Source organism: Pipistrellus hanaki (assembly GCF_964339955.1).
Source record: "Pipistrellus hanaki genome assembly, chromosome: 16".
NCBI lineage: Eukaryota > Metazoa > Chordata > Mammalia > Chiroptera > Vespertilionidae > Pipistrellus > Pipistrellus hanaki.
The window spans coordinates 38825887-38852347 of NC_140518.1; the positions used below are offsets into that span (position 1 = coordinate 38825887).

Consider the following 26461-nt stretch of genomic DNA (forward strand, 5'->3'; position numbering starts at 1 on the left):
GGACTACGATCGAACCAACTAAGCTACCAGGCCAGGGCCTTGTTCAAGAAGTATTTATTAACCCTCTGGGTGCTGGCACTGTGCTAGGCACAAAGGGGAAGAGATATTTCTTTTTTTTTTTTTTTTAAATATATTTTATTGATTTCTTTACAGAGAGGAAGGGAGAGAGATAGAGAGCTAGAAATGTCGATGAGAGAGAAACATCGACCAGCTGCCTCTTGCACACCCCCTACCAGGGATGTGCCAGCAACCAATGTACATGCCCTTGACCGGAATCGAACCTGGGACCTTTCAGTCCGCAGACCGACGCTCTACCACTGAGCCAAACCGGCTTCGGCGGGAAGAGATATTTCATATAAGTTGGCCATTTACTTCAGGCCTAGGAGGAAATAACTACAGAAGACAACTGCACAGCATCTGGGAGTTAAATCAAGGGGTAAAAAAAAAAAAAAAAAATCCAACAAAGGGCAAGAGCATACCCTCAGGCAAGGGAGAAGGGAAAGCTGGGAAACAGAGCTCAGGGTTCACCAGGATGAGACCCGGGGACCAACACTTCCCATTAAAGCCTGGTGCCCCCTGATGGACATTTTAGGAATCACACTTTGCCCTGCCCAAGGTCAGGCCCTCCAATAGAGTTCTTTTTCTTTCTTTTTTTAAAATATATTTTATTGATTTTTTACAGAGAGGTAGAGAGAGGGATAGAGAGTTAGAAACATCGATGAGAGAATCATTGACCAGTTACCTCTTGCATACCCCCTACTGGGGATGTGCCTGCAACCAAGGTACATGCCCTTGACCGGAATCAAACCTGGGACCCTTGAGTCCACAGGCCAACACTCCATCCACTGAGCCAAATCGGGTTAGGCCCTAATGTATATTCTTAACATTCCTGTTATACATGAAGACCCAGTACCTTTCCTACTGGTGAAGAAAAAAATCTTAGACACCACTTACTCATTACACATTTATTGTACATTTTCACAATCTGGATGCGCCACAGAATTGGGGGCATGGAGTGAGGGAAGGGGGGAGGCAGGGGACACTGGGATAGTATGGGGGGATCTAGAGCACAGCATCCCCACCCCCAGCATCTCTCCCTACCCTTTCACACAACAGTTTAGATCTCCCTGCTCCCTATCCACACAGAAACCTTGAGTGTGGGGGAAAGAGTTTGGGGGGGGGTCCCCTCCAGTGACAGTTTAAGGGACTATACCCTCAGACCCCCCCAAAATTGTGCCATTTAAAAAGACATTAGATCCTTCCTCTATCACTTCACCTAAGGAGAAGACAGGTCTCTCTCTGGGCTTGACCACCATGGAGAGGGGCAAGAACCCTCATCTTCCAGCAAATCCCACACATTGGCAGTGACTAGTACCCCCCCGCCCTGAATTCAGGGGGGGGCAGTCAGAGGAGCTGGGCAGTGAAGGAGGCCACACCCTCCAAACTGGGGAGGAGGGTTTTCAGTCCAGTCCCCAGCAGGGGTGGGGCCAGAGGAGACTTCCAGCAGGAATTAGGGAGATTCTCTGCCCTGCTCCACTCCTCTCCAAGGCAGTGATGACCCTTCAGACACTGGCAGCCACCTCTCCCAAAACAGACCAGATTGTAGCCAACCCCCAACTCTCCTGGTGGGAGGAGGAGGGGGAAGATCAGGCAGACGGGAGGGAGGGAGACCCCATGGGAATGTCAGTTGAGCGCCCCACATGAAAACTGGGGATCAAGAATGTGGGGAGAAACTTCAAGTGGCAGAAATATCGGTCCATCATAACATACTGAACTCCAAAACACTTACACACCAGCTCAGGGGAGGGAGAGGTGGGGACAAGAGGTTTGGAAAATAGGGGGAGCAGAGGCAAACTGGACTAGAGGGGCTAGTAAGGGATGATTCTGGGGGCCAGAACAGCCTGGCTTCCCAAAAGCCCAGGCTCCCCAACACCTACAATTAATGTCATGCAAATGAAAGTGTGATACAAGGACCAGTGGGGACTAACTCCTCAGTGAAAAAACAAACAAACAAAACAAAAACACAGGTTGAAAGAATGAACAGAGTGATGTAACAAAAAAGGAAACCAAAAGGGTTGCCAATATGCACATGAATGCTAATTAACATGCTGGAAGCTCCCAGACCTTGGGATTCTTAGGACCAAGTGGGGCCAGTCTCAGAGCCTCCCAAACAATGCAGAGAAGATGCACCTAGGGAGGCCTGGACAATTGCTTTTAGTTCTGTTTTGTAGGGGTGAAGATATGGGGAAGGCCAGGGTGGAAGGAAGGATCAGCTGGATCCAAGGAAAGGAGAGGAAGAGGGACTATTGCATAGCAGATGCAAATGAAGGGACTTGGGGCTGGTCAGGAAAAGAGGGAGGGAAGGAGGGAAAGAGAAAGGCAATGGGAACTCAGGAAGGGGTGTTAAGGACAACCGGAAAAATCTTCTAGTAATAAAACTACAAACAGACCAAATATATATAATATTATATATGTATAAATAACAGCTGGCTATTTACAGGAGGGCACACACACGGACACACACACAGATGGGGGGGCTGGAAGATATGGCTGAGAGGTGGAGGAGCGGCTGGGGATGGGTGGGGGGAGAGGCCCTTCTCTGGGCTGGCTCCTCTGGGGTTTAAGAGCTGAAGTAAACTATAGAGAAGGAAGAGAAGGAAGAGGGAGAGGGGAGAAAGAGAGGAGAGAAAGCAGTGTGTCAGGCCTGGCCCTGCTCCCCCCCTACCCACTCCCCAGCTGGCTGACATCCCTTCCCCTCTGGGACTCAGGGTCTCCACCTGTAAAGCAAGGGGCTGGCCAGGTGGGTTCCAAGGTCTCTTCAAACCCACGGGATGGCCTGGGGACAGACCGGGAGTGCTCCGGGCCTCTGAGACCACAAGCTCTTCACCAACTGGGTGCTTGGCTTCCTAGCCATGTCTCAAGCCCAAGGGCCTTTCCTGCACTCCTACCCCCCAAATCCAGGGTTCCCAGACTGGGGGTCTTAGGCCCAAAATGTCCTCACAAGAGCAGTGGGAATCCACCAGCTTTCCTGTTTCCAAAAATCTCAACAGATTTGCCCACAACCAGGAAAAGTGCAGACTAAACAACATCAAGGTTTGGGGCTCTAGATGAATCAGAACTGCCATTGGCAGCTTTATATGCTTTATGTTAAATAGTAAAAAAACTAGGTTAATGACCTTCAAAACCCACAACTTATAGGGGAAATCTCATCAAAGGGCCCTAGCTACTCCCGTCCTACTCACCAATGATGATGATGAGGATGATGGCGCAAATCACTCCCAAGATGATCATCATCTGCAGGCGAGAGGGGGTGGGGGGGTCAGTGAGACAGACCATGAAACCCCCATTCACCTCCAGTCCCAATGGGGGGGCGCCACCCTTACCTTGAGGTTTTTCCACCAGTATTTGCGCTTGAGCTTGGCTGCGCTTGTTTCAAACTGGGAGGCCCCTGCCTGGAGTGCATCCGCACGGTCGTCCAGCTCCGACAGCTTCTGGTCCCGCTCCAGGACCTTGTCCACGTTCACCCTCATGATGTCCACCACCTGGGAGGGGAGCCCCGCGAGGCAGGGGGTGTGCCAAGGCCCCCTCAATGAGGGCACTCCTGGACCATGTGCTCACATGTAAGAACATGCACCCCGATGTTTCCAGGTTAACATGCCAAGGGCACACACAGAACATGCCTAACACACCTGGGGCACGCCAGGAGCACACATCAGGAGCATGCTGATAGACATCTCAGCTGTCACAGCAGCACCTTTTATTTATGGAGTTTCAGGTGGCCTGCCCCCTGGCTGAAACACCCCAGGATAGCAAGGCTAACCCTCCTAGCGCACGCTGACAGGAATGGGGCATGGTATCTTTGTTCCAAAACTCATAAATATGAACTGTGATCGCCCCCAGCCCAAGTGGACCCCCCACACTCGTTTGCCAACCCTCAGGGTCCCTCCTTTCCACTGCCTTTGGCATCCCCCACCCCAACTCACCTCATCCACCTGGGCCTGCGTCTGCTGCAGTCTTCTGTTACTGGTGAGGTTTGGAGGGGGCCCCGGGGGACCCCCCTCCCCAGCCGGGGCGGCAGGGGGGGCGGTGGCTGCGGTAGCCGACCTGAGGGGCGGAGACGGATTGAGACCCAGGGCCCGGATCCTCCGGCCCCGCAGTCAGGGCTCCGCCCATCCGCCTGTCCATCCCTCCCTCCCTCCCTTTTTCCTTCCCGGGAGGAAGGCCACCCGATGCGAGCCCCGGATCCCGTCCGGCCTCGCCGCCGAGCAGCTGCGTGACCTTGAGTGGAGCCCCCTTCCCCCTCCGGGCCTCGGTTTCCCCGCCGGTCCAACGCGGGCGACCTCACAGACATGGTCCGGGGGCGATCCGCAATGTCGGGCGGCAGCGATGGCGGCAGCGGCGGCGGCGGGGCGGGCGGGGCGGGCGGACAGACCCCGGGTCCGCTCCCTCCGGCGGCCACCGCCCGCCCGCGCGCAGTCACGGGCGCCGGCCTGGCCTCCGGGTGCGCGGAGCGCGAGGGGCGCGGGTGGAACCCGGGGGCCGGGGCCAGGGCCAGGGCGGCTCGGGCCTCCGGGAAGGACAAGGGCGGCCGACTCACATGGCGCGGGCAGCGGGCGCAGGACTCGGCGGCGGCGGCGGCGGCGGCAGCGGCGGCGGCTCGCGCTGGCTCCGACTGGCGCTGGCGGCCGGGGACGGGAAGATGGCGGCCGCGCGTCACCCACATCCGGGCACTGCGGCGGGGGCGGGGCGCGGCGGCGACTGGCCCGGAGCGGGCGCGGGGGCGGGGCGGGCGGCGGGGGGCGTGGCCGCACCTCACACCGCCCGCCCCGCGCCCGCCCGCCCGGCCGGCCCGGAGCCCGCACCGCCGCCCCCGCAGCTCCGGGCCTCCCCTGTGCCCAGCGCCCACCGCCTGGCGACCCGCCTGCAGCCCTGGGCCGGGTCTGGGGGCGGGAAACGGGAAAGGCCAGTGCAGGCCGCGCCATGCGGACAGCCGGGACCCTCTGCGGCGGAGGCGGACGTCTCCCTCCCCGGGTCCCGAAGAGGAACGAGGCAGCTCTCCCTCCACCCCCAGCCGAGGCGCCAGGAGTGAGACAGTTGCCCCTGCTCACCCTGGCGCCCCGCCGGGGGGACTCGGCCGGCGAGGCCCCATGAGGGAGGGCGAGCCCAGCGCCCAGCGCCCCGGGAGGAGGGCAGAGCCCCGCGTTCGGCGGCTGCAGACGCCGGGCCTCGCTCTGGCAGCTGCTCTGGCCTCCAGAGGAGGGCTCAGCCTTTTTCCCCTCAGCACAGGGCTGGGCCAAAAGGAACAAGGTTTTTGTTTTTGTGTTGCTTTTTTTTTGCTTTGCTTTGTTGTTTTGGCGGAAAGAGAACAATAATAGGCAAAGGGGGCGCCTGCTGTACCCCGGTTAGTGGCACTACTTTACGTGCGGATTGGTCTCAGAGGTCTGACCTTGGACAGTTCCAGTCCTGTCTCCGCACCCAAAATACATTAGCTGTGTAAGCACTAAATGTGTCTTTGTTAAACGGCTCGATCTGGAACGTGGTGGAGGTGATCCGTGCCCCTTCCATCCCTGACGGATCTCTCCGTAGATCCTGTGAGCAGACCCTGCAGCCGCACGGGCCCACCCAGCTCATCCCCGCAGGCCTGGCACCTGGGCCCGGAGGGAACAGGAGCAGGTGAACTGCCTATGCGGGGAGGAGATGAAGGCAGCTTTCAAGATGAAGGGGCCATCTTAGGGGAGCCCTATTTTTTTTGGGGGGGTGTCATTGTAACCCTGGAAGAGAAGGGGAGGCTGGTGGCCTAGGCCTCTGAGACAAACAAGAGCCTGCTTCTCCCCTGCCCCCTCTGGCTTCCCAGGGCCTCCAGGTGTGAGAACCGCCCCCACGCACACCCGCCCCCTCCCAGCAGAAGCCCGGGGACTGGCTGTGTCACCAGAGGTGTCCTTTCCTGGCGGGGGCAGGGAGGGAGCCTGTGTGCGGGTGTGGGGACTCAGCAGAGCTGGGATAAAATGCTCTCCACTCCCTCCTCCTCTGAGAAGCATCCGCTTCCCTGATCCTTTGCACGGACACACAAGGGCTAGTGGCTCGGCCTCTGTGAAAAGGAAGAGAAGAGTGGCTCCCGGGATGGCTTCAGATCCCGCTGTGGGGGGCTGGCTCTTGCTTCTTGGTCCTGAGGCTACTCCACTCTCCGGCCAGAGAACAAAAATACCAAAGTCTAAGCTTTTAAGTTCAAACGCCGCAGTGCCTGGGTGGACAGGGGCGTTGGGAGGAGGTACACACGGGCAGATCCCCTCCCAGCTCTGCCCCAACACCCTCCCTGCACTAGCTGTGAAGCTAGCCGAGGACCAGACAAGATGTCAGACACTGGTTTGGGCGTGATCCCATTTCCACTTACGGCGGAGTCCAGGACATGAAAGGGACAGAACCTGAGGTAAATCTCCCGTGGCAGGGCTGCTGCGGGGTGCGGCGTGGAGAGCTGGCCGTGCTATCGCTACCGGACCCAGGTGGGAGCAGCAGCGGAGCAGAAATGAGAGCGTGTGTGGTCCATGGAGTCAGGGACTGGGAGAATTTCTCTCTGCTGTGTTAAGGGACTCCCCAAATTTAGATCAATAGTGGAGGCAGGAGAAGGGAAGAGGTGGGATGACACGCCTCAACTGGAAATGAGTAAGGGAGTGTTTTCTTCAGGCAGGTGGAATGGAGACCCCGTAAGGGTAAGTTGAACTAAAGGAGAATAAGGTAGTGTATTTGTGTAACTGAGGTCTGGCTTCTACATTTACCTGCTTCAGGGCTTGTCAACTGAATCTCGGCCCCACTGCCAAGTTTATTCAAAGGCTGCAGGAGGGGCCCAAGCACCCCTCTAACTAGCACCTCTGGCGATTTAGATGTAGTTGACGCTTAATAAAGGTTTTCATTTCTCGTTTGTTTTTTTTCTCCCTCTCCTAACATATCTGGCTGACAAGTTGGGACGAAAGGGGGCTGGGTCATTTCCACATAATGAACTTGCTCCATCCACATGAGTCAAACCAGGCCAAAATAGTCATGAATTTCAGAGATCTTGTGTGTCCCTCAACACAGCATGTAAATCAAGGCCTTCTAGTTAGAGACAAAAGAAGCACGCCCTTGGGAATGCTGCTTGGAATTCAGATCCAGGGCTAGCACCACCGCCATCCCATCCAATCGGCCGCTCAAACTGTGACCTCTGGCTGAGGCCAGGAAGGCTGTGAGCTGCCTGCCAAGCCCTGGGTTCCTGGAGAGGAGAGAAACTCCAGGGATCTGCTGTATGCCAGAGGCTTTTCAGAGATTGCTACATGCTCAATTTCCTAATTACAAAAGTAATGTGACTGCACCCTCCTTGCAAAATATTAAAATCTTATACATAAAGCTGAGGCTCACCCTGACCGGTTTGGCTCAGTGGATAGAGCGTCGGCCTGTGGACTGAAAGGTCCTAGGTTCGATTCCAGTCAAAGGCATGTACCTAGGTTGCAGGCTCATCCCCAGTAGGAGGCGTGCAGGAGGCAGCTGATCCATGTTTCTATCTTTCTCCCTTTCTCTCTGTAAAAATCAATAAAATATATATTAAGAAAAAAAAAAAAAAAAAAAAGCTGAGGCTCCCTGGTCACCCCCCAACTCATTTGTCATTTTTTTTTTTTTTTTAACTTTCTGGAAGGTTTCATATATCCTTTTATAGAGGAAAAATTTTTTGCTATATTTTTTTAATTTAAAAAATGCAATATCGCCGAAACCGGTTTGGCTCAGTGGTAGAGCGTCGGTCTGCGGACTGAAAGGTCCCAGGTTCGATTCCGGTCAAGGGCATGTACCTTGGTTGCGGGCACATCCCCGGTGGGGGATGTGCAAGAGGCAGCTGGTCGATGCTTCTCTCTCATCGACGTTTCTAACTCTCTATCCCTCTCTCTTCCTCTCTGTAAAAAATCAATAAAATATATTTAAAAAAATGCAATATCTTTTCTCTCTGAGGATAATATTTTTTAAATTCAATATTAGATTTTATTTACTTTAAAATAACTTTCTTTTTAAATTACAGTTGATATACTTACTATATTATATTACTTTCAGGTGTATAACCCAGTGATTAGATACCTATATAACTTACAAAGTGATCACTCTGATAAATCTAGGACCCATCTGACACCATACACAATTACAATATTATTGACTATATTCTTTACATCCCCATGACTATTCTGTAACTATCAATTTGTACTTCTTAATACCTTCAGCTTTTTCATCCATTTCCCTAACCTCCCTCCCATCTGACCACTGTCAAAATGCTCTCTGTATTTATGAATCTGCTTATGTTCTGCTTATTTTTCTTTAGAATGCATATATAAATGAAATCATGTATTATTTGTCTTTCTCCTACCTGACTAATACATCTAAGTTATTTCACTCAGCAAATACCCACTAGGTCCATCCATGTTGTTGCAGATGCAAGATTTTATTCTTTTGTGCAGTTGAATCATATTTCATTATATATATGTGCCATTTATTCTTTATCCATTCATCTGTTCTATTGATGGGCAATTAGGTTGCTTCCATAGCTTGGTATTGTAATTAATCCTGCAATGAACATATGGATGCATGTCTTTTGTTGTTGTTATTACTCACCGAGGATATTTCCCTCCACCACTGAGAGAATGAAAAAGAGGGAGAAAGGAAGAGAAATCACCTCCCCCATGCACTCTGACCTGGCCAGGGATCGAACCTGCAGCCCAGGTTCGGGCCCTTGACCGATAATTGAACCCAGGACTCTTCAGTATGTGGGTCAATGATCTTACCATTGAGAGCACCCATCAGGGCTGCATATGTCTTTTTAATTTAGTGTTTTAGGTTTCTTCAAATAATTACCAGAAGTGGAATTGCTGGGTCCTTTTTTGTCTCTTGTTATACAACCTTTGTGTTAAAGTCTATTTTATCTTATGTAAGTATTACTTCCCCAGCTTTTTGTTTTTGTTTTTATTTTCTTGAAATATATTTTTCCATCTCTTTACTTTCAGTCTGTGTGTATCTTTTTATCTGAAGTGAATCTCTTGTAGACAGCATATGTAAGGAAGAATCTTGTTTTGTTATCCATTCAGCCACTCTATTTTAAAACTAGAGGTCCAGCCGAAACCGATTTGGCTCAGTGGTAGAGCGTCGGTCTGTGGACTGAAGGGCCCCAGGTTCAATTCCTGTCAAGGGCATGTACCTTGGTTGCGGGCATATCCCCAGTAGGAGGTGTGCAAGAGGCAGCCAATCTATCTCATCGATGAGATCTCAGAGATCTCATGATTCTCTCTTCTCTCATCGATGTTTCTAACTCTCTATCCCTCTCTCTTCCTCTCTGTAAAAACTCAATAAAATATATTAAAAAAAAAAAAACCCAAAAAAAAACTAGAGGTCCAGTGCACTTGGGAGGGGTCCCTCAGCCTATCCTGTGCCCTTTTGCACTTGGGGACCCCTCAGAGGATGTCCACCTGCCGGCTTAGGCCCACTCCCCAGGGGATCAGGCCTAAGAGGACAGTCAGATATCCCTCTGGCAGCCCGGAAGCCCTCCGGGGAAGTCCGCCTGCCGGCTTAGGCCCACCCCCCTCGGGGAGCAGGTCTAAGCCACAGACAAACATCCTTAGCGCCGCCCAGGAGGTAGGAGAGGCTCCCACTGTCACTCCTGCGTTTGCATCTGTCAGCCCAGCTGTGGCTGAGGGGAGCGTCCCCTGTGGGAATGACCTGACCACTAGGGGGTAGCTCCTGTGCTGAACATCTGCCTCCTGGTGGTCAGGGCATGTCATAGCAACCGGTCATTCTACTGTTGTGGTCAATTTGCATGTTACTCTTTTATTATAAAGGATATGTTTTTATTTAGAGGAAAGGAAGAGGGAGAGAGGAACATTGGCCAATTGCCTCTCATAGGCACCCTGACCAGGGAGTGAACCCGAAGCCTGAGTATATGCCCTGACTAGAATCAAACAGGCAACCTTTTGTTGCATAGGATGTCACTCAACCAACTGAACTGCACCATCCAGGGCCCTATATCTTTTGATTTGAGCATTTAACCATTTACTTGAAGTAATTGTTGATAGATATGTATTTATTGCCATTTTATTGTACATATATTTCAAAATATTTTTTTTATAAAATATATTTTATTGAATTTTTACAGAGAGGAAGAGAGAAGGATAGAGAGTTAGAAACATCGATGAGAGAGAATCATCAATCAACTGCCTCTTGCACACCCCTACTGGGGATGTGCCCACAACCAAGGTACATGCCCTTGACCGGAATTGAACCCGGGACCTTTCAGTCCGCAGGCTGACGCTCTATCCACTGAGCTAAAGTGGTTTCAGCTTTCTTAGCATTTTAAAAATAAGTTTTGATTTTATTTTATTTATTTATTTTTTAAATATATATATATATATTTTGACTTTGTACAGAGAGGAAGGGAGAGAGATAGAGAGTCAGAAACATCGATGAGAGAGAGTCATCGATCAGCTGCCTCTTGCACACCCCCCACCGGGGATCAGCTGCCTCTTGCACACCCCCCACCGGGGATATGCCCGCAACCAAGGCACATTCCCTTGACCGGAATCGAACCCGGAACCCTTCAGGCCCCAAGCCGACTCTCTATCCATTGAGCCAAACCGGTCTCGGCATAAGTTTTGATTTTAGAGAGCAGAAGGGAGAGGGAGAGAGAAACATGGACATGGCATGGACATGGATTGGCTGCATCCTGCACATCCTATGCTGGGGATCGAGTCCACAAGCAGGGCATGTGCCCTGGCCGGGAATCAAACTGGTGACCTCATGGTGCCTGGGACCACTTTCAACCAAACTGAGCCACACCGGCCATTTTTAAATACTGTATATGGATGGGAGAGTGTCTCTTTTCTTTTAGAGGCTTTCCTCCATCTGCTGGGCTGTGGCTCTCTTTTCTTTTTTTTTTTTTTTTTTTTTTTTTTTTTTTTTTTTTCCAACAACCAGAACTCAGTAGAGTCTGGAATCTGGCTGCCACAGGCATTGCCACACACGCATGCAATTTGTTAATCACGGATATACATAGAATCATGTCTTTTTATTTTTTTTTTATTTTTTTTTTTAATAAGTTTTTATTTTTCATATTATTACAAACGTTCCCCCCCCCCCACCACCATTGCTCTCCTCCACCAGGTTCCCACCCCACCCTCTGCCCTTTCCCCTCTCCCCATTGTCCTCATCCATAGGTGCACAGTTTATGTTCAGTCTCTTCCCACGCCCCCCTCTCCCCTTTTCCCCAAGAATCGTCAGTTCACTCCCCTTCCATACCTCTGATTCTATTATATTCAACAGTTAATATTGTTCATCAGATTTTTTTAATTTCCTTGGTTTTTAGATTCACTTGTTGATAATTACGTATTTGTTGTTCATAATTTTTATCTTTGTTTACTTTCTCTTCTGAAAGAACCCCCTTCAGCAATTCATATAATTCTGGTTTGGTGGTGATGAACTCCTTTAGCTTTTTTTTATTAGTGAAGCTCTTTATCTGGCCTTCGATTCTGAGTGATAGCTTTGCTGGGTAGCTTATTTTTGGCTGTAGGTTCTTGCTATTCATCACCTTGAATATTTCTTGCCATTCCCTTCTGGCCTGCATGGTTTCTGTTGAGAAGTCAGCTGACAATCGAATAGGTGCTCCTTTATAAGTTACTACCTTCTTTGCTCTTGCTTCTTTTAGTATTCTCTCTTTATCTTTTGCTCTTGGAATTTTAATAATGATGTGTCTCGGTGTGGTCCTCTTTGGATTCCTTTTGTTTGGAGTTCTGTGCGCTTCCTGAACTTGTAAGTCAAATTCTTTCACCAGGTGGGGGAAATTTTCTGTCACTATTTCTTTCAGTATGTTTTCGATATCTTGCTCTCTCTCATCTTCTGGAACCCCCATAATTCTGATGTTGGTTCGCTTGAAGTTGTCCCAGAGGTTTCTTACATTATCTTCAATTTTCTGGATTCTCTTGCCTTCTAGCTTCTGTGGAGGAGTGTCTTCTGGCTCTTTATGTTCCAAATCTTTGACTTGATTCTTGCGATCTTCCCTTCTGTTTTTAGGACTCTGTAGAATATTTTTTATTTCAGACAATGTATTCTTTATTTCTTGTTGATCCCTTATCATTTCTTGTTGACTCCTTATTAATTCTAGTTGATCTCTTTTCATATCCTCATAGGCCTTATCCATCTTTTCTAGGAAATTCTTGAAAAACCTTATAAGCGTAGATTTGAACTCTATATCCAGACGCTTTTTGTCCTCCATTTCTTTCGTTTGTGATCTATTTTGTTGTCGCATTTCGCAGTTACAGATGGGACGGGGTTTCCTGTGGCTCTCTTTTCACTTTCAATAGGGAGCCACCGAGGGGATGATTGGAAAGTGTGTGTGTGTGTGTGTGTGTGTGTGTAGAGGGCGGGGAATGGACACTTATTGACTATTTGCTGAATAACAATGGAAGCTTTTTAAAAAAATATATTTTATTGATTTTTTTACAGAGAGGAGGGGAGAGAGAGATAGAGAGCTAGAAATGTAGATGAGAGAAAAACATCGACCAGCTGCCTCCTGCACACCTCCTACCAGGGATGTGCCTGCAACCAATGTACATGCCCTTGACCGGAATCGAACCGGGGACCTTTCAATCCGCAAACCGACATTCTACCACTGAGCCAAACCCGTTTGGGCGACAATGGAAGCTTTTTCACGTGGACTCCCCAGTGTTGGTAGGTGGCAGGCTTTCTCTGGCCCATTGAGTGTTCTGAGAGAACATTATCTTTTGATCTCCCCCTGTCTTTGATGAGGGAGTGGATCTGGAATGGGAGGGCGGCTTCTGTTTCTAGTCTCAGCCCTCAGCTTCGCTGGGCCTGGGCCTGGTGTCCCCGAATTCAGAGCCTCCTCACAAATGGGTGTGGGAGGGAGGGGCTGTGTGTGTGACTCAGGTGTGAGGCGAAGGCAGCTCAGGGCTTTTATCACTGAACACAGACCCTCAGCTCCCCACTGTTCAGCGTGGCCAGACCCAGAACTGGGACATGCGGGATCTTTGGGCATCATGCCCTCCTCACTCCCTCTGCCCTGCTTAGTCTGTCACTACCCTTGAGCTCCTGTCCTGCCTCCAAAACCTTGTTGAAAACCTTGGTCTGCTGCTGTCTTCTCTCCTGATCTCGTAGTCCTCGTGGGTTTACACCACTTTGGCTGCTCTCCTGTTGTTTGGTTAACCTTTGGGAAGGAGAGAACACAAATGCTCATGACCGTCTTCCATGTTTAACCAGAGTTTTACCACAATTTACGTAACCCCTCAGGGGTCAGCCTTTTAGGTTCTTTCCAGTTTCTTTGCTTTTACAACAATGCTCTTAGGACCATCGTAAATACGTACCATGACCAGCCCTCAATCCTATGAGACAGGCATTATCTTGATTTTACATTTGGGGAAACCTGGGCTTGGATAAATGCCTTGGGGTGTCTTTTTTTATTTTTATTTATTTATTTATTTATTTTATTTTATTTTATTTTATTTTGTCAAGAAGTGTGTTTTATGGGACCGTATTTATAATATTAATTGGGCCTCTGGGTAGCCACGTGGTGGAATTATTGCTCCCATACAAATGGGCCCCAAAGAGAAAAACAGCCCAAAACAGCGCGGAGATGGCAGAGCAGGACAGAGGTGACTTCTCTTCGCGGGAGGAGCGATGGCCGTGCCTTCGCCCGTTCCTTTGCGTTAAAGGCAAAAGGAGGCCCGTCTGGCGTCTCTCTCTCTCTGTCTCTGAATCGCTCCGGGGCTGGAGCTGGACAGGGAGCAGAGACCGCTCCTACCACTCCGTGGGGTGTCTTTTTTTGAAAGTTGGCTAAATGGCCGACTCCTGGGCACCTGTTTGGGGAGGGCCCGTTGCCCAGTGTTCCCATAAGGACAGCCCTGATTAGACTCATAAAGCCCTGATCACTTGCTACCAGTTTGGCCAGGAAGCCAGCTGGACAGCACAGGCCCAGCCCACAAGGCCCCTGTGAAGCTGGGTAGCATGGGCACGGGCAGTGGGGAAGCCACAAACCAGAGCCCTGGGTGGGCAGGACAGGCAGGTCATAGTCTCCTGGAACTGGGAGATGGGATCCCTCCTGGTCCCACTCACTCTCCAACTCCACTCATTAGAGATTCACTGGGGCTGACAGGCTCCTCTCTTCGGGGGAGGGGAGTCCTCCTCTAAATAGTGCGGTTGGCAAGAAGCCATGTTTTCCTCATTTCCCTCCCTATCACCTGCCAAGCCAGAGCCTGGCAGTGGGTGCTCAATAAACTCTTGTAATAAAGAGCCAGGATTTGGCCTGACAGCCAGGAGACTCGGGTTCTAACCCCAGCTCGTCCTGTCTGCATGATGTCCTGAAGCAAATGGCTTTCTCCTTGGGCCTCACTTCCCTCATTTGCTAATTGAGGGCTCCTTCATACTACAATGCTAGGCATTCTGCTGGCATCAGGAGTTGCAATAACACACGAGAAAAGAGATTATTAAACACAGTGTGATTGTCAATTATATCTCAGTAAAGCTGAAGAAAAAACACACAGAGATCTTAATTGTTTTTTTCAAATTATAAGAGAAAGTTTAGCCGAAACTGGTTTGGCTCAGTGGATAGAGCGTCGATCTGTGGACTGAAAGGTCCCAGGTTCGATTCAGGTCAAGGGTATGTACCTTGGTTGCGGGCACATCCCCAGTCGTGGGGGGGGTGTGTGTGTGCAGGAGACAGCTGGTCGATGTTTCTCTCTCATCGATGTTTCTAGCTCTCTATCCTTCTCCCTTCCCCTCTGTAAAAAACAAGATATATATTTTTTTTAAAAAGAGAAAGTTTATTTAGAAAGTTATAGAGGTAGGAGAATGGAGCCAGCTGCACTGCCTAGGAAACAGGTTATGGAAGCAAGAACAGCCCTTGGAGCTTAAGAGAGAAAAAGGCAGCCGGACCGTTTTGGCTCAGTGGATAGAGCATCGGCCTGCGGACTGAAAGGTCCAGGGTTCGATTCTGGTCAAGGGCATGTACATTGGTTGCAGGCACATCCCCAGTAGGGGGTGTGCAAGAGGCAGCTGATCGATGATTCTCTCTCATTGATGTTTCTAACTCTCTATCCCTCTCTCTTCCTCTCTGTAAAAAAATCAATAAAATATATTTAAAAAAATAAATAAAATAAAGAGAGAGAGAGAGAGAGAGAGAGAGAAAGGCAAAGGCAGTGTGCCTGAGAGGCACAGGAAGAGCAAGGCCATGCCCCCAGAGGGAGAGTCCTGGGGTCTTTGATGGACATAATAATGCTTGCCAATACGGTATCACTGGACTGAAGGGTTTTGTTTGTGTGCATCAAAGCCTAATCAAACGCAGACAGGAATTTGCAGCCAAGAAAGTAAAGGGTTATTTTTAAGGAAATGGCTCCCCAACTGGAGTCACAGGTGATGGGTTATAAGGGGAAATCATTAGTCGTGGTGGCTAAAGGAGCTGGGGTCCTGGGCTCTATTGATTGGTTGGGACCAGAGGAGTAGCTGATCACTGTATTAGGTCCTGATGTCAGTCTGGCACTGTTCTGTCTGGTTTCATGAGGGTGTGGTTTGTCGGGCCATTGTGCTTTTCTGGGCCTGGGATTGAACCATAACTGAAGTCATGATGTTATCTGTAGCTAGACCAAACTCTTGTTTCTGTGCTCCACAGGCCGGTGGCTTTGTTCTTAAGAGAGTTTGATGCTGACCAGACCTGAGGTTCTAAGGGCTTAGTGATTAAGGAAAAGAATGGGGGACAGAAAGGAAAATTATACATATAATTTTTAAAAATATATTTTATTGATTTTTCACAGAGAGGAAGAAAGAGGGACAGAGAGTCAGAAACATGGATGAGAGAGAAATATCAATCAACTACCTCTTGCACACCCCCAACTGGGGACGTGCCCGCAATCAAGGCACATGCCCTTGACCGGAACCCAACCTGAGACCCTTCAGTCTGCAGGCTGACGCTCTATCCACTGAGCCAAACCGGTTTCGGCTATATATATAATTTTTATTTTTTGAGAGGAAGGGAGGAGAGATAGAAACATCAGTGATGAGAGAAAATAATCGATCGGCTGCCTCCTTCTTGCCCTCCACTGGGGTTCAAGCCCACAACCCGGTCATGGGTCATGTGCCCTTGACCAGAATGGAACCCAGGACCCCTTAGTCTGCAGGGCAGACTCTATCCACTGAGCCAAAACAGCTAGGGCAAAACTGTCTTTTTTAAAATAAGAATTTGAGACACCCAAGATGGCTGCTCGGGTATACACCTAGCCACAGCAGCTCACAACAATTTCAAGGGAATACAACTAAAATGTAGAGTGGACATTGCCCAGAGCTACAGGTAGTCGACTGACTGAAAACTCTACAATAGGAAGGAGGGAGAAAACCAGAAGGAAAATCAGAGGAGCTGAAAAAAAGCCTAAGGTACGGAGACATGCTGCGCGCTCGCACGCACGCTCGCGCGGAGAGGTGGCAGCCGGAGAGGAGGAGAGGGCTGGGTGCTGCCTGGCGTTCCCTAGCAGGAAGGAAATAGAACCCCCAGCCTGGGCTGAACCCCCGAACCGGCAGCGCTGAGCCCCAAGTTATGTGCCAGACCCTGGGGACCCAGGCTCCGGCAGGGGGAGACAATCCCGGGGGACGGCAAAATGCGGGGCCCCCCGGAGTCGCGCGCACATGGCGCGCAGAGGACTGAATGTTGACTCTGATGCTGGATTACCCTAGCCGGAAGAAACAAAGCCTCTGGCGGCAGCTCTGAGCCTCAGTCCAGACCGCCCAGAACTCCAGGTCTGGGCCAGTCCCTGGGGACCCAGACTCGGGCAGGGGGAGACGGAGCTGTGAGGTGGAGTCCTGGGAGCACGGCGAAAGGCCGAGCCCCCGGAGTCGCGCACACTGTGCGCAGAGGATAGTCTGTTGACTCTGATCCTGGACTCCCCTAGTGGGAGGGAGAAAGAAAGCTCCAGACTGGAGGAACGCCACGAGGAGCAGGAGCCCCTGCCGGACACCGGCCAGCCGGGCGCCAGCAAGGAGCCGGGCGACGGGGTCCCCAGTGGGGGGGGTGCCCCTGAGCCTTCGACTGCTGAGCGCTGGCAACGGAGCCAAGGACGGGGGCTGCTTCCTGGGCGGCGCCGACCCCGGCAACAGGCTGGAGCAGTGTGGGAGCCCGCGGAGAACAAAGGGGTGCCACAGGCCAACCTGCTGAGCTCCCAGGACAAGGAGGAAGAAACCAAAGAAGTTCTCAATGTGAAGAAATCAAGTGAGAGCAAATGATAGTAAAATTACTTAAGAAAGAATACAAAGAAGATCTTGAAAAATCAAAGACTAAGTCAGAACTCAACGCACCAGCCAACATTGCAACATAAATGCGTTTTGTTTTTTTTAAAAAAAAAAGAAAAAAAAAAAAAGAGAAAATAGGGACAGAATGTTGGAACAGCGGTGACCAGGCCTAGAATGGCCAAGCACAAGGCAGTGGCAGCTGGGCCCGGAGCAGCAGTGGCCAGGCCCCAGAGCAGCAGCAGCCAGAACAAGAGCATCAACGGCCAGCACTGGAGCAGCCAGACCTGGGGCAGTGGCAGCCAGGCCTGAGGCAGAGGCGGCCAAGCCCAGGGTGGCCAGTCCAGGAACACCCAGACACGGAGTGGCTGGGCCCGGAGAAGCCCGGTCCAGAGCAGCCGGGTTGGGAGCAGCCAGGCCCAGAACAGCAGGAGCCAAGCACGGAGCATCCAGGCTGGGAGCGGCCAGGCTCGGAGCAGCCGGGTCGGGTGCGGCCAGGCCCGGAGCAGCAGCTGCCAGGCTGGGAGCAGCCAGGTCCGGAGCAGCCGGGTCTGGTGTGGCCAGGCCCGGAGCAGCGGCTGCCAGGCTGGGAGCGGCCAGGCCCAGAGCAACAGCTGCCAGGCTGGGAGCGGCCAGGCCCGGAGCAGCCGGGTCTGGTGTGGCCAGGCCCGGAGCAGCGGCTGCCAGGCTGGGAGCGGCCAGGCCCAGAGCAACAGCTGCCAGGCTGGGAGCGGCCAGGCCCGGAGCAGCCGGGTCTGGTGCGGCCAGGCCCGGAGCAGCGGCTGCCAGGCTGGGAGCGGCCAGGCCCGGAGCAGCCGGGTCTGGTGCGGCCAGGCCAGGAGCAGCGGCTGCCAGGCTGGGAGCGGCCAGGCCCGGAGCAGCCGGGTCTGGTGCGGCCAGGCCAGGAGCGGCGGCTGCCAGGCTAGGAGCGGCCAGGCCCGGAGCAGCAGCTGCCAGGCTGGGAGCGGCCAGGCCCGGAGCAGCCGGGTCTGGTGCGGCCAGGCCCGGAGCAGCAGCTGCCAGGCTGGGAGCGGCCAGGCCCGGAGCAGCCGGGTCTGGTGCGGCCAGGCCCGGAGCAGCGGCTGCCAGGCTGGGAGCGGCCAGGCCCGGAGCAGCCGGGTCTGGTGCGGCCAGGCCCGGAGCAGCGGCTGCCAGGCTGGGAGCGGCCAGGCCCGGAGCAGCCGGGTCTGGTGCGGCCAGGCCAGGAGCAGCGGCTGCCAGGCTGGGAGCGGCCAGGCCCGGAGCAGCCGGGTCTGGTGCGGCCAGGCCAGGAGCAGCGGCTGCCAGGCTGGGAGCGGCCAGGCCCGGAGCAGCAGCTGCCAGGCTGGGAGCGGCCAGGCCCGGAGCAACAGCTGCCAGGCTGGGAGCGGCCAGGCCCGGAGCAGCCGGGTCTGGTGTGGCCAGGCCCGGAGCAGCGGCTGCCAGGCTGGGAGCGGCCAGGCCCAGAGCAACAGCTGCCAGGCTGGGAGCGGCCAGGCCCGGAGCAGCCGGGTCTGGTGCGGCCAGGCCCGGAGCAGCGGCTGCCAGGCTGGGAGCGGCCAGGCCCGGAGCAGCCGGGTCTGGTGCGGCCAGGCCAGGAGCAGCGGCTGCCAGGCTGGGAGCGGCCAGGCCCGGAGCAGCCGGGTCTGGTGCGGCCAGGCCAGGAGCGGCGGCTGCCAGGCTAGGAGCGGCCAGGCCCGGAGCAGCAGCTGCCAGGCTGGGAGCGGCCAGGCCCGGAGCAGCCGGGTCTGGTGCGGCCAGGCCCGGAGCAGCAGCTGCCAGGCTGGGAGCGGCCAGGCCCGGAGCAGCCGGGTCTGGTGCGGCCAGGCCCGGAGCAGCGGCTGCCAGGCTGGGAGCGGCCAGGCCCGGAGCAGCCGGGTCTGGTGCGGCCAGGCCAGGAGCAGCGGCTGCCAGGCTGGGAGCGGCCAGGCCCGGAGCAGCCGGGTCTGGTGCGGCCAGGCCAGGAGCAGCGGCTGCCAGGCTGGGAGCGGCCAGGCCCGGAGCAGCAGCTGCCAGGCTGGGAGCGGCCAGGCCCGGAGCAGCCGGGTCTGGTGCGGCCAGGCCCGGAGCAGCGACTGCCAGGCTGGGAGCGGCCAGGCCCGGAGCAGCCGGGTCTGGTGCGGCCAGGCCCGGAACAGCAGCTGCCAGGCTGGGAGCGGCCAGGCCCGGAGCAGCCGGGTCTGGTGCGGCCAGGCCAGGAGCAGCAGCTGCCAGGCTGGGAGCGGCCAGGCCCGGAGCGGCCGGGACCGGAGCAACCGGTCCCAGAGCAGCCGGGTCGGGTGCGGCCAGGCCTGTAACAGCAACAGCCAAGTCCAGAGCAACTAGGTCGGGAGCGGCAGTGACCAGACCCGGAGCAGCTGGTTGTGGAACGAACCAGAGCAACAGAGGCCAGGCCCGGAGCAGCCAGGCCCGAAACAGCTCGCTCCTCGCCTGTACCTGACCACGGCTGCCTCTCAGACATGGCTGGAAACTTTTGCGGGAACTTGAGGGTCTGCTGAATCAAGTGATGAAGGCTTAGATCTGGATGTGTTGAGTTAGTATAGCGCTGGGGTGTTGATCTGGGAGTGCCTTGGGTGGGGCCTGGATGAGGCTGGTTGACCTATTTGGAAATGTCTTCTGTGTGAAATGTATCATTGGGCATGTGGAGGTATTATTGATATGAGAAAATGCTAAGTAACAGATTTACTATCTGAAAAGGGATTTACTATCGGGGAAAGGGAGGGAGGAAGAGACTGAACATAAACTGTGCACCTATGGATGAGGACAATGGGGGATGGGGAGGGGGCAGAGGGTGGGGTGGGAACCTGGTGGAGGGGGGAAGAAATGAGGAACCTTTGTAATAATATGAACAATAAAGATTGATTAAAAAAAAATAAAATAAAAATAAAATAAAATAAAATAAGAATTTGAGTCAAACTGACAACATATGCCATACCAATACCTTAAATGCTTTCAGAAGGGGTTGTATTAAAGACAGAATTTCTGCATGGTTACAACAGCTCCAACAGATTTCAGCCGAAAGGAGACTGAGGGCTCAGGATTCAGGTGCTCACGTGTCAGCAGGCCTTTCCTTCTCTTCCAGCCTCTGACTCGGCTTCATTTCCAAACAGGGAAGATAAGCAGCTGCAGGCTCTTATTATTTTTAAATATTATAGTTTGTATGTTTGTTTGCTTTTTAATTTATGGTTCAAATTCCAAAAGTTCAAAGAGCATATGGAGAAAGTCTCTCTCCAACCCTGTCTCCCAGCTACCCCCGTCTGCCAACCAGCAGCCAGTCCTCCAACCCTGTCTCCCAGCTACCCCCGTCTGCCAACCAGCAGCCAGTCCTCCAACCCTGTCTCCCAGCTACCCCCTCCCATCTGCCAACCAGCAGCCAGTTCTCCAACCCTGTCTCACAGCTGCCCCCCGTCTGCCAACCAGCAGCCAGTCCTCCTGCTTCCTGTGCCGCCTCCACAGATGTTCTGTGCTCATAGCTTTCCACTGTTCACACTAAGGGAAGCAAGCTATATGAACTCTTCTGTGCTTCCATAACAGCATGTAAAGTTTGCTTTTTTCCCTGGGTGCATAGTATTACACTGAAACACAATTGAACCAACCCCCTGTTGACATTTAGATTGTTTCCAATCTTTTCCAATACAAGCAAAGCTACCAAAAAAAAAAAATAATAATAATCTACACATTCCCATTTCACCTGTATGCAATGTGTAGGGCTAATTCCTATAAATGAAAATCCTAGGTCAAAGGATGTGGGTACTTGTAATTTTTATTGATTTTGATGGATATTGCCAAATTGCTCTTCGTGGATATATTTCCAATTATTACTCCCACCAGCAAACAGGGGAGGCCTGCTTATTTAAACCCATACTCTCTCCAACTTTCTATGAAACTTTTTGGTCATTACAAATACAAATTAAACATGATTTGCATTTATTATTATTATTATTATTAATTTAATTTAATTTTATTTTTTAGAGTAGAAAGGAAGGGAAGAAGGAAGGGAAAGAGAAACATGGATCTGAGAGAGACACACATTGATTGGTTGCCTCCCACATGGGGAACAAACCTGCAACCCAGGCATGTGCCCTTGACCTACAAGCCTTCGATGTGTAGGCTGAGGCTCTACTACTGACCTACACCAGCCAGGGTGATTTGCATTATTTTTTTTTTTTTTATGGTGAATGAGGTTAGGCATCTTTAAACATATTTGAAAGTTGTTTATGTGTCCTTTTCTGTAAAATGTCCATACATATTTTTGTACATTTTAATTGGGTCGTTGGTGTCTTTCTTATAGATATGTAGGAGATATTTATGTATCAACACTAGCCCTTTCACTGAAACTGGTTTGGCTCAGTGGATAGAGCATCGGCTTGTGAACTGAAAGGTCCCAGGTTCGATTCCAGTCAAAGACATGTACCTTGGTTGCGGGCACATCCCCAGTAGGGGGTGTGCAAGAGGCAGCTGATTGATGATTCTCTCTCATCGATGTTTCTAACTCTCTATTCCTCTCTCTTCCTCTCTGTAAAAAGAAAAAACAAAAAACATTAGCCCTTTCTCTGCAATATGAATTGTATTTTCCCTTGATTGTCTGTCTTTTAACTTTTGCCATGCATACATTTAACATTTTAATATAGATTCAGATGTATGTCTTCTCTTTTATGACTTCTGTGTTTTGTTTTCATACTTAGAAATGTCCCCCCCATTCTAAACTACTTACTTCTGCATGCGGCATTCTTGCCCAGAGTGCACAATCTACCTAGTCATGAGGAAACTGGACAAATCCAAACTGAGACATTCCACAAAACAACTCACCAGAATTCTTCAAGTGAGTCAAGGGGGAAAACAAAAACGACCAAGGAACTGTCTCAGATTGGAAAAGGCTAAGGAGACATGACAACTAAGTCCGATGTGAAGCCCTGGATTAGATCCTGCATGACAATGGGCAATAGTTGGAAAACTAGCAAAATTTACGTAAGACCTGTTGATTAGTTAATAGCATTGTATCAATGACAATTTCCTGTTTCAATTACTATACCACTAGTGGCCCAGTGCATGAATTCGTGCACTGGTAGGGTCCTGCAGACCCGCGCTGATGGGGGCCTGATCTGAGGGGCCAGCTAGGGAGGTTGGCTGTCCCCAGGGAGCATCGTAGTGACCTGTCATTCTGTTCGTTCTGGTTGCTTGTCTTTTATATATATATATATATATAGATGGCTATGCAATCTGTTAATATTTGGAGATGCTGGGTGAAGGGTACTCAGGAACTCTGCACCATTTTTTGCAGTTTTCTGTAGATCTAAAAGTATTCACAATAAAAAGGTTAAAAATTTCAAGGTTTCTTTGAGTTCATGAGTTTTTACACTGTAATCTTTTGTTCTAAATGTGTTTTCTTATTGACTAGAGAGAGGGGGGGGAAGAGAGAGAGAGAGAGAGAGAGAGAGAGGGAGAGAGAGAGAGAGAGAGAGAGAGAGAGAGAGAGAGATTGGTGGGGGAATTGAGGCTGCAACACAGGCATATGTCAGGTGGCCTCTGGATGTGTTAGGGATAATACTCAACCAACCGAGTCACTGGCTTGGGCTACAATGTAATTATTTCTTTCTCTCTTCTCTTTCTCTCTTCTTTTTTCTTTCTTTCTTTCTTTTTTTTTAAATATATTTTATTGATATTTTACAGAGAGGAAGGGAGATAGAGAGCTAGAAACGTCAATGAGAGAGAAACATCAACCAGCTGCCTCTTGCACACCCCCTACCAGGATGTGCCCGCAACCAATGTACATGCCCTTGACCGGAATCGAACCTGGGACCCTTCAGACCACAGACCACACTCTACCACTGAGCCAAACCGGTTTTGGCTCTCTCTTCTTTTTTCTTTTTTTGTTTCTTTCTTTCCTTCAAGGGGTGGAGGGAGAGATAGAAACATCAAGGATGAGAAAGAAGCTTTGATCGGCTGCTTCCTGCATGCCCCTTACTGGGGGGCAAGTCTGAAACCACCCTGATGGGGAATCAAACCATGACCTCCTAGTTCATAAGTTGACGCTCACCCACTGGGCCACACCAGCTGGACATATAATCATTTACCTGTAATATTTGTGTAAGGTATTGATCCATAAATTCCTCCAGATGGTTACTCAGTTGTTCTTTTATTGACTTATCCCACTTTTTACCACTGATATTTTTATTTTTCAATTACCTATTTTTCAAAATTGAGATAAAAATACATAACAAAATTTACCCATCATAACTATATTTTTAGTGTACAGTGCAGTACTAATGTTAAATACATTCACATTATTGTGTAACCAATCTCCAGAACTCTTTTCATCTTGCAAAACTGAATGTGGTACCTCCTCTCCTCTTTCTTCTAGCCCCTGGCAACCACCATTCTACTTTCTGTCTCCATGAATTTGACTGCTCTGGGTATCACATGTAAGTGCAACCATGAAGTATTTATTTTTTGTGATTGCTTTATTCTGATTAACAAGCCACTAATTTCACAATAAAGTGGAAACCTATTTCTTTTTCAAAATATTTTTATTGATTTCAGAGAGGAAGGGGGAGGGAAAGATAGAAATGTCAATGATGAAAGAGAATCGTCAACTGGTTGCCTTCTGCACACACCCCCAAGCCTGCAACCCAGTATATGCCCTGACTGGGAATCGAACCATGACCTCTTTCATGGTCAATGCCCAACCACTGAGCCAGCATGGCAGAAACCTGTTTCTGATGCTAATTGGCAAAGCTGCTGGTGTTGACTAAGAAACAAATAGTTGAAGCGCTTGTAGTAGCTACTTTTGGAGTGTGGATGAGGGAATTGAGGCACAGAGAGCCTAAGTGACCTACCTGTTGCTGATCTCACAACCAAGAAGGGTAGGGGGTGCACTCTGAACCCTCAGCTTGCTCCCACAGCTCTTGCCCTGGGCTAGAGCTCCATAAGAGAGCCAAGACTTAGAAACCTGCAACATCTGGTTGGTGTTTGAAGACGAGAGGCAGATGAAGTCAACCAAGGAGTAGTGACCACCAACATTTAAGGGACAAGCAGAGGAGACAAACCAGTATTATGTCTCAGGGACTGACAGACTGCAGGTCCTCAATCAGCGTTCACTGGATGAGTCTGAGGAGTGGCCAGAACAGTAGGAAGTAAACCAGGTGAATCAATTTTCAGAAGCCAAGAGAGAACATTTTTTCAAAAGAGAAGAGTAGTCAACATATTATATGCTGAAAAGAGATCAAGCTAAAGTCTAAGAAGGGGCCGGCCCATATGGCTCAGTGGTTGAGTGTTGACCAGGAGGTCATAGTTCCATTCCCCTCATGTCAGGGCACAGACGCCATCCCCAGCAGGAGACGTGCAAGAGGCAGTTGATCAACATTTCTCTCTCATCGTGGATATTTCTCTCCCCCTCTCCCTCTCTGAAATCAGTAAAAATATATTTAAAAAATAAAGTCTGACAAGTGACCTCTGGTTTTAGACACAGGGGCAATTAATGGTGAGTAGTTTCTTGGGACGGTAGGGGCAGGAGTGTGCTGGCAAATGTTAATAACCAACTTTCCAAAACAGTGTCCATTTATGGATGTACATAATTTTATTATAAACTTCGCTGATATAACAAATATGTAACAGAATGCACAAATAATAAAATATGCAATTTTTTTATTCTATATTCCATTTTTATATCCATGATTTCATAAATGGAGTTGTATCCATTTATGTAGTTTCAACATGAATATTGTTTGATATTTTTATTTACATTTTCAAGTAAGACAAAAAGTGAAACAATGAAGATATGTTGAAACTTCTGGTTCCTCAGTGACTTTAGTGACTTCTTTGGTATTCTTGTCCAAAATGCATGATCTCAATCTAAACATGAGAAAACACTGGACAAATCTGATAATAGTTTACAAATCCTGGAAGAATATTGCCTCAATTTTTTGTGTTATTCACAATGCAACAGTTACAGACACTTCTAACTAGAATCTGCATTATTAACATTTCTCCACTGCTTTCTTAAATCTACACAATCAACAATTGTTATGTTGCATTTGCCAATTTCTGTGGTGTAAATATTCCCACCAAAGCCAATTTATATATTTCTTCCTCACTTTCTTTCTTGTTGGAGAGAGAGGAGAGAGAGGAGAGAGAGAGGAGAGAGGAGAGAGGAGAAAGGAGAGAGAGAGGAGAGAGAGAGAGAGGAAAGAGGAGAGAGAGAAAGAGGAGAGAGAGAGGGAGAGGAGAGAGGAGAGAGGAGAGAGGAGAGAGGAGAGAGGAGAGAGAGAGAGAAAGAGAGAGAGAGAAAAAGAGAGAGAGAGGAGAGAGATCTTTGTTCCACTTATTTGTGCATTCATTGGTTGCTTCTTGTATGTGCCCTGACTAGAACCTGAAACCTTGGCATATCAGGAGGATCATGCTCTAACCAACTGAGCAACCTGGCCAGGGCTCAATTTCAAACTGTCAATCAGATGTTACTAAATAAAGAGAGAAGAGAAACACAGTAGTAAAACATTATATAGTATCTCTACCATACAGACACATAAATGTAAATAATCTTAAGAGTGTATAATTGTGGCCCTGGCCTGGTTGCTCAGAGCATCGTCCTGATATGCCAAGGTTTCAGGTTGGTCCCATTCAGGTCACAAACAAGAAGCAGCCCCATCAGACCTCAGAGGGAAGGCAGGGCCGGGGGAGAGAGGAGTAAGAGGTCAACCTAAGGACGTATGCATGCATATAAGCATCACCAATGGACACAGACGGCAGGGGGTGAGGGCATGTGCTGGGGGTGGGAGTGGCCAGGGAGAGGTCAATGAGCAAAAAAGAGACATAAGTAATACTTTCAACAATAAGGAATTTAAAGGAAGAAGAAGCAACCAATGAATACATCAGAACAACAAATCGATGGCTCTCTCTCTCTACCGCCCCCTTCCTCTCTCTCTAAAAAATTTAGAGAGTATGCCGAAACCGGTTTGGCCCAGTGGATAGAGCGTCGGTCTGCGGATTCAAGGGTCCCAGGTTTGATTCTGGTCAAGGGCATGTACATTGGTTGCAGATACATCCTCAGTAGGGGGTGTGCAGGAGGCAGCTGGTCGATGATTCTCTCTCATTGATGTTTCTAACTCTCTATCCCTCTCTCTTCCTCTCTGTAAAAAATCAATAAAGAGAGGATCCAAGATGGCTGCTCGGGTAGACACCTAGCCGCAGCAGCTCACAACAATTTCAATGG

General features: G+C 50.4%; 1 protein-coding gene across 2 annotated transcripts; it reads right to left on the minus strand.

Annotated features, from left to right (window-relative positions):
* Positions 1 to 950: 950 nt before the first annotated feature.
* On the minus strand, positions 951 to 4734 carry VAMP2 (vesicle associated membrane protein 2). 2 transcript variants are annotated; one of them, XM_084863102.1, is made up of 5 exons: positions 4598 to 4713; positions 3984 to 4104; positions 3384 to 3542; positions 3243 to 3294; positions 951 to 1622 (listed from the first exon to the last, which is right to left on the minus strand). In XM_084863102.1, coding segments are annotated over exons 1-5 (552 nt in total). In that variant the 5' UTR covers positions 4600 to 4713; the 3' UTR covers positions 951 to 1404. The 2 variants fall into 2 exon arrangements, with proteins under 2 accessions (XP_084719228.1, XP_084719227.1); XM_084863101.1 differs by having other exon boundaries at positions 1171 to 2637; positions 4598 to 4734.
* Positions 4735 to 26461: the final 21727 nt, after the last annotated feature.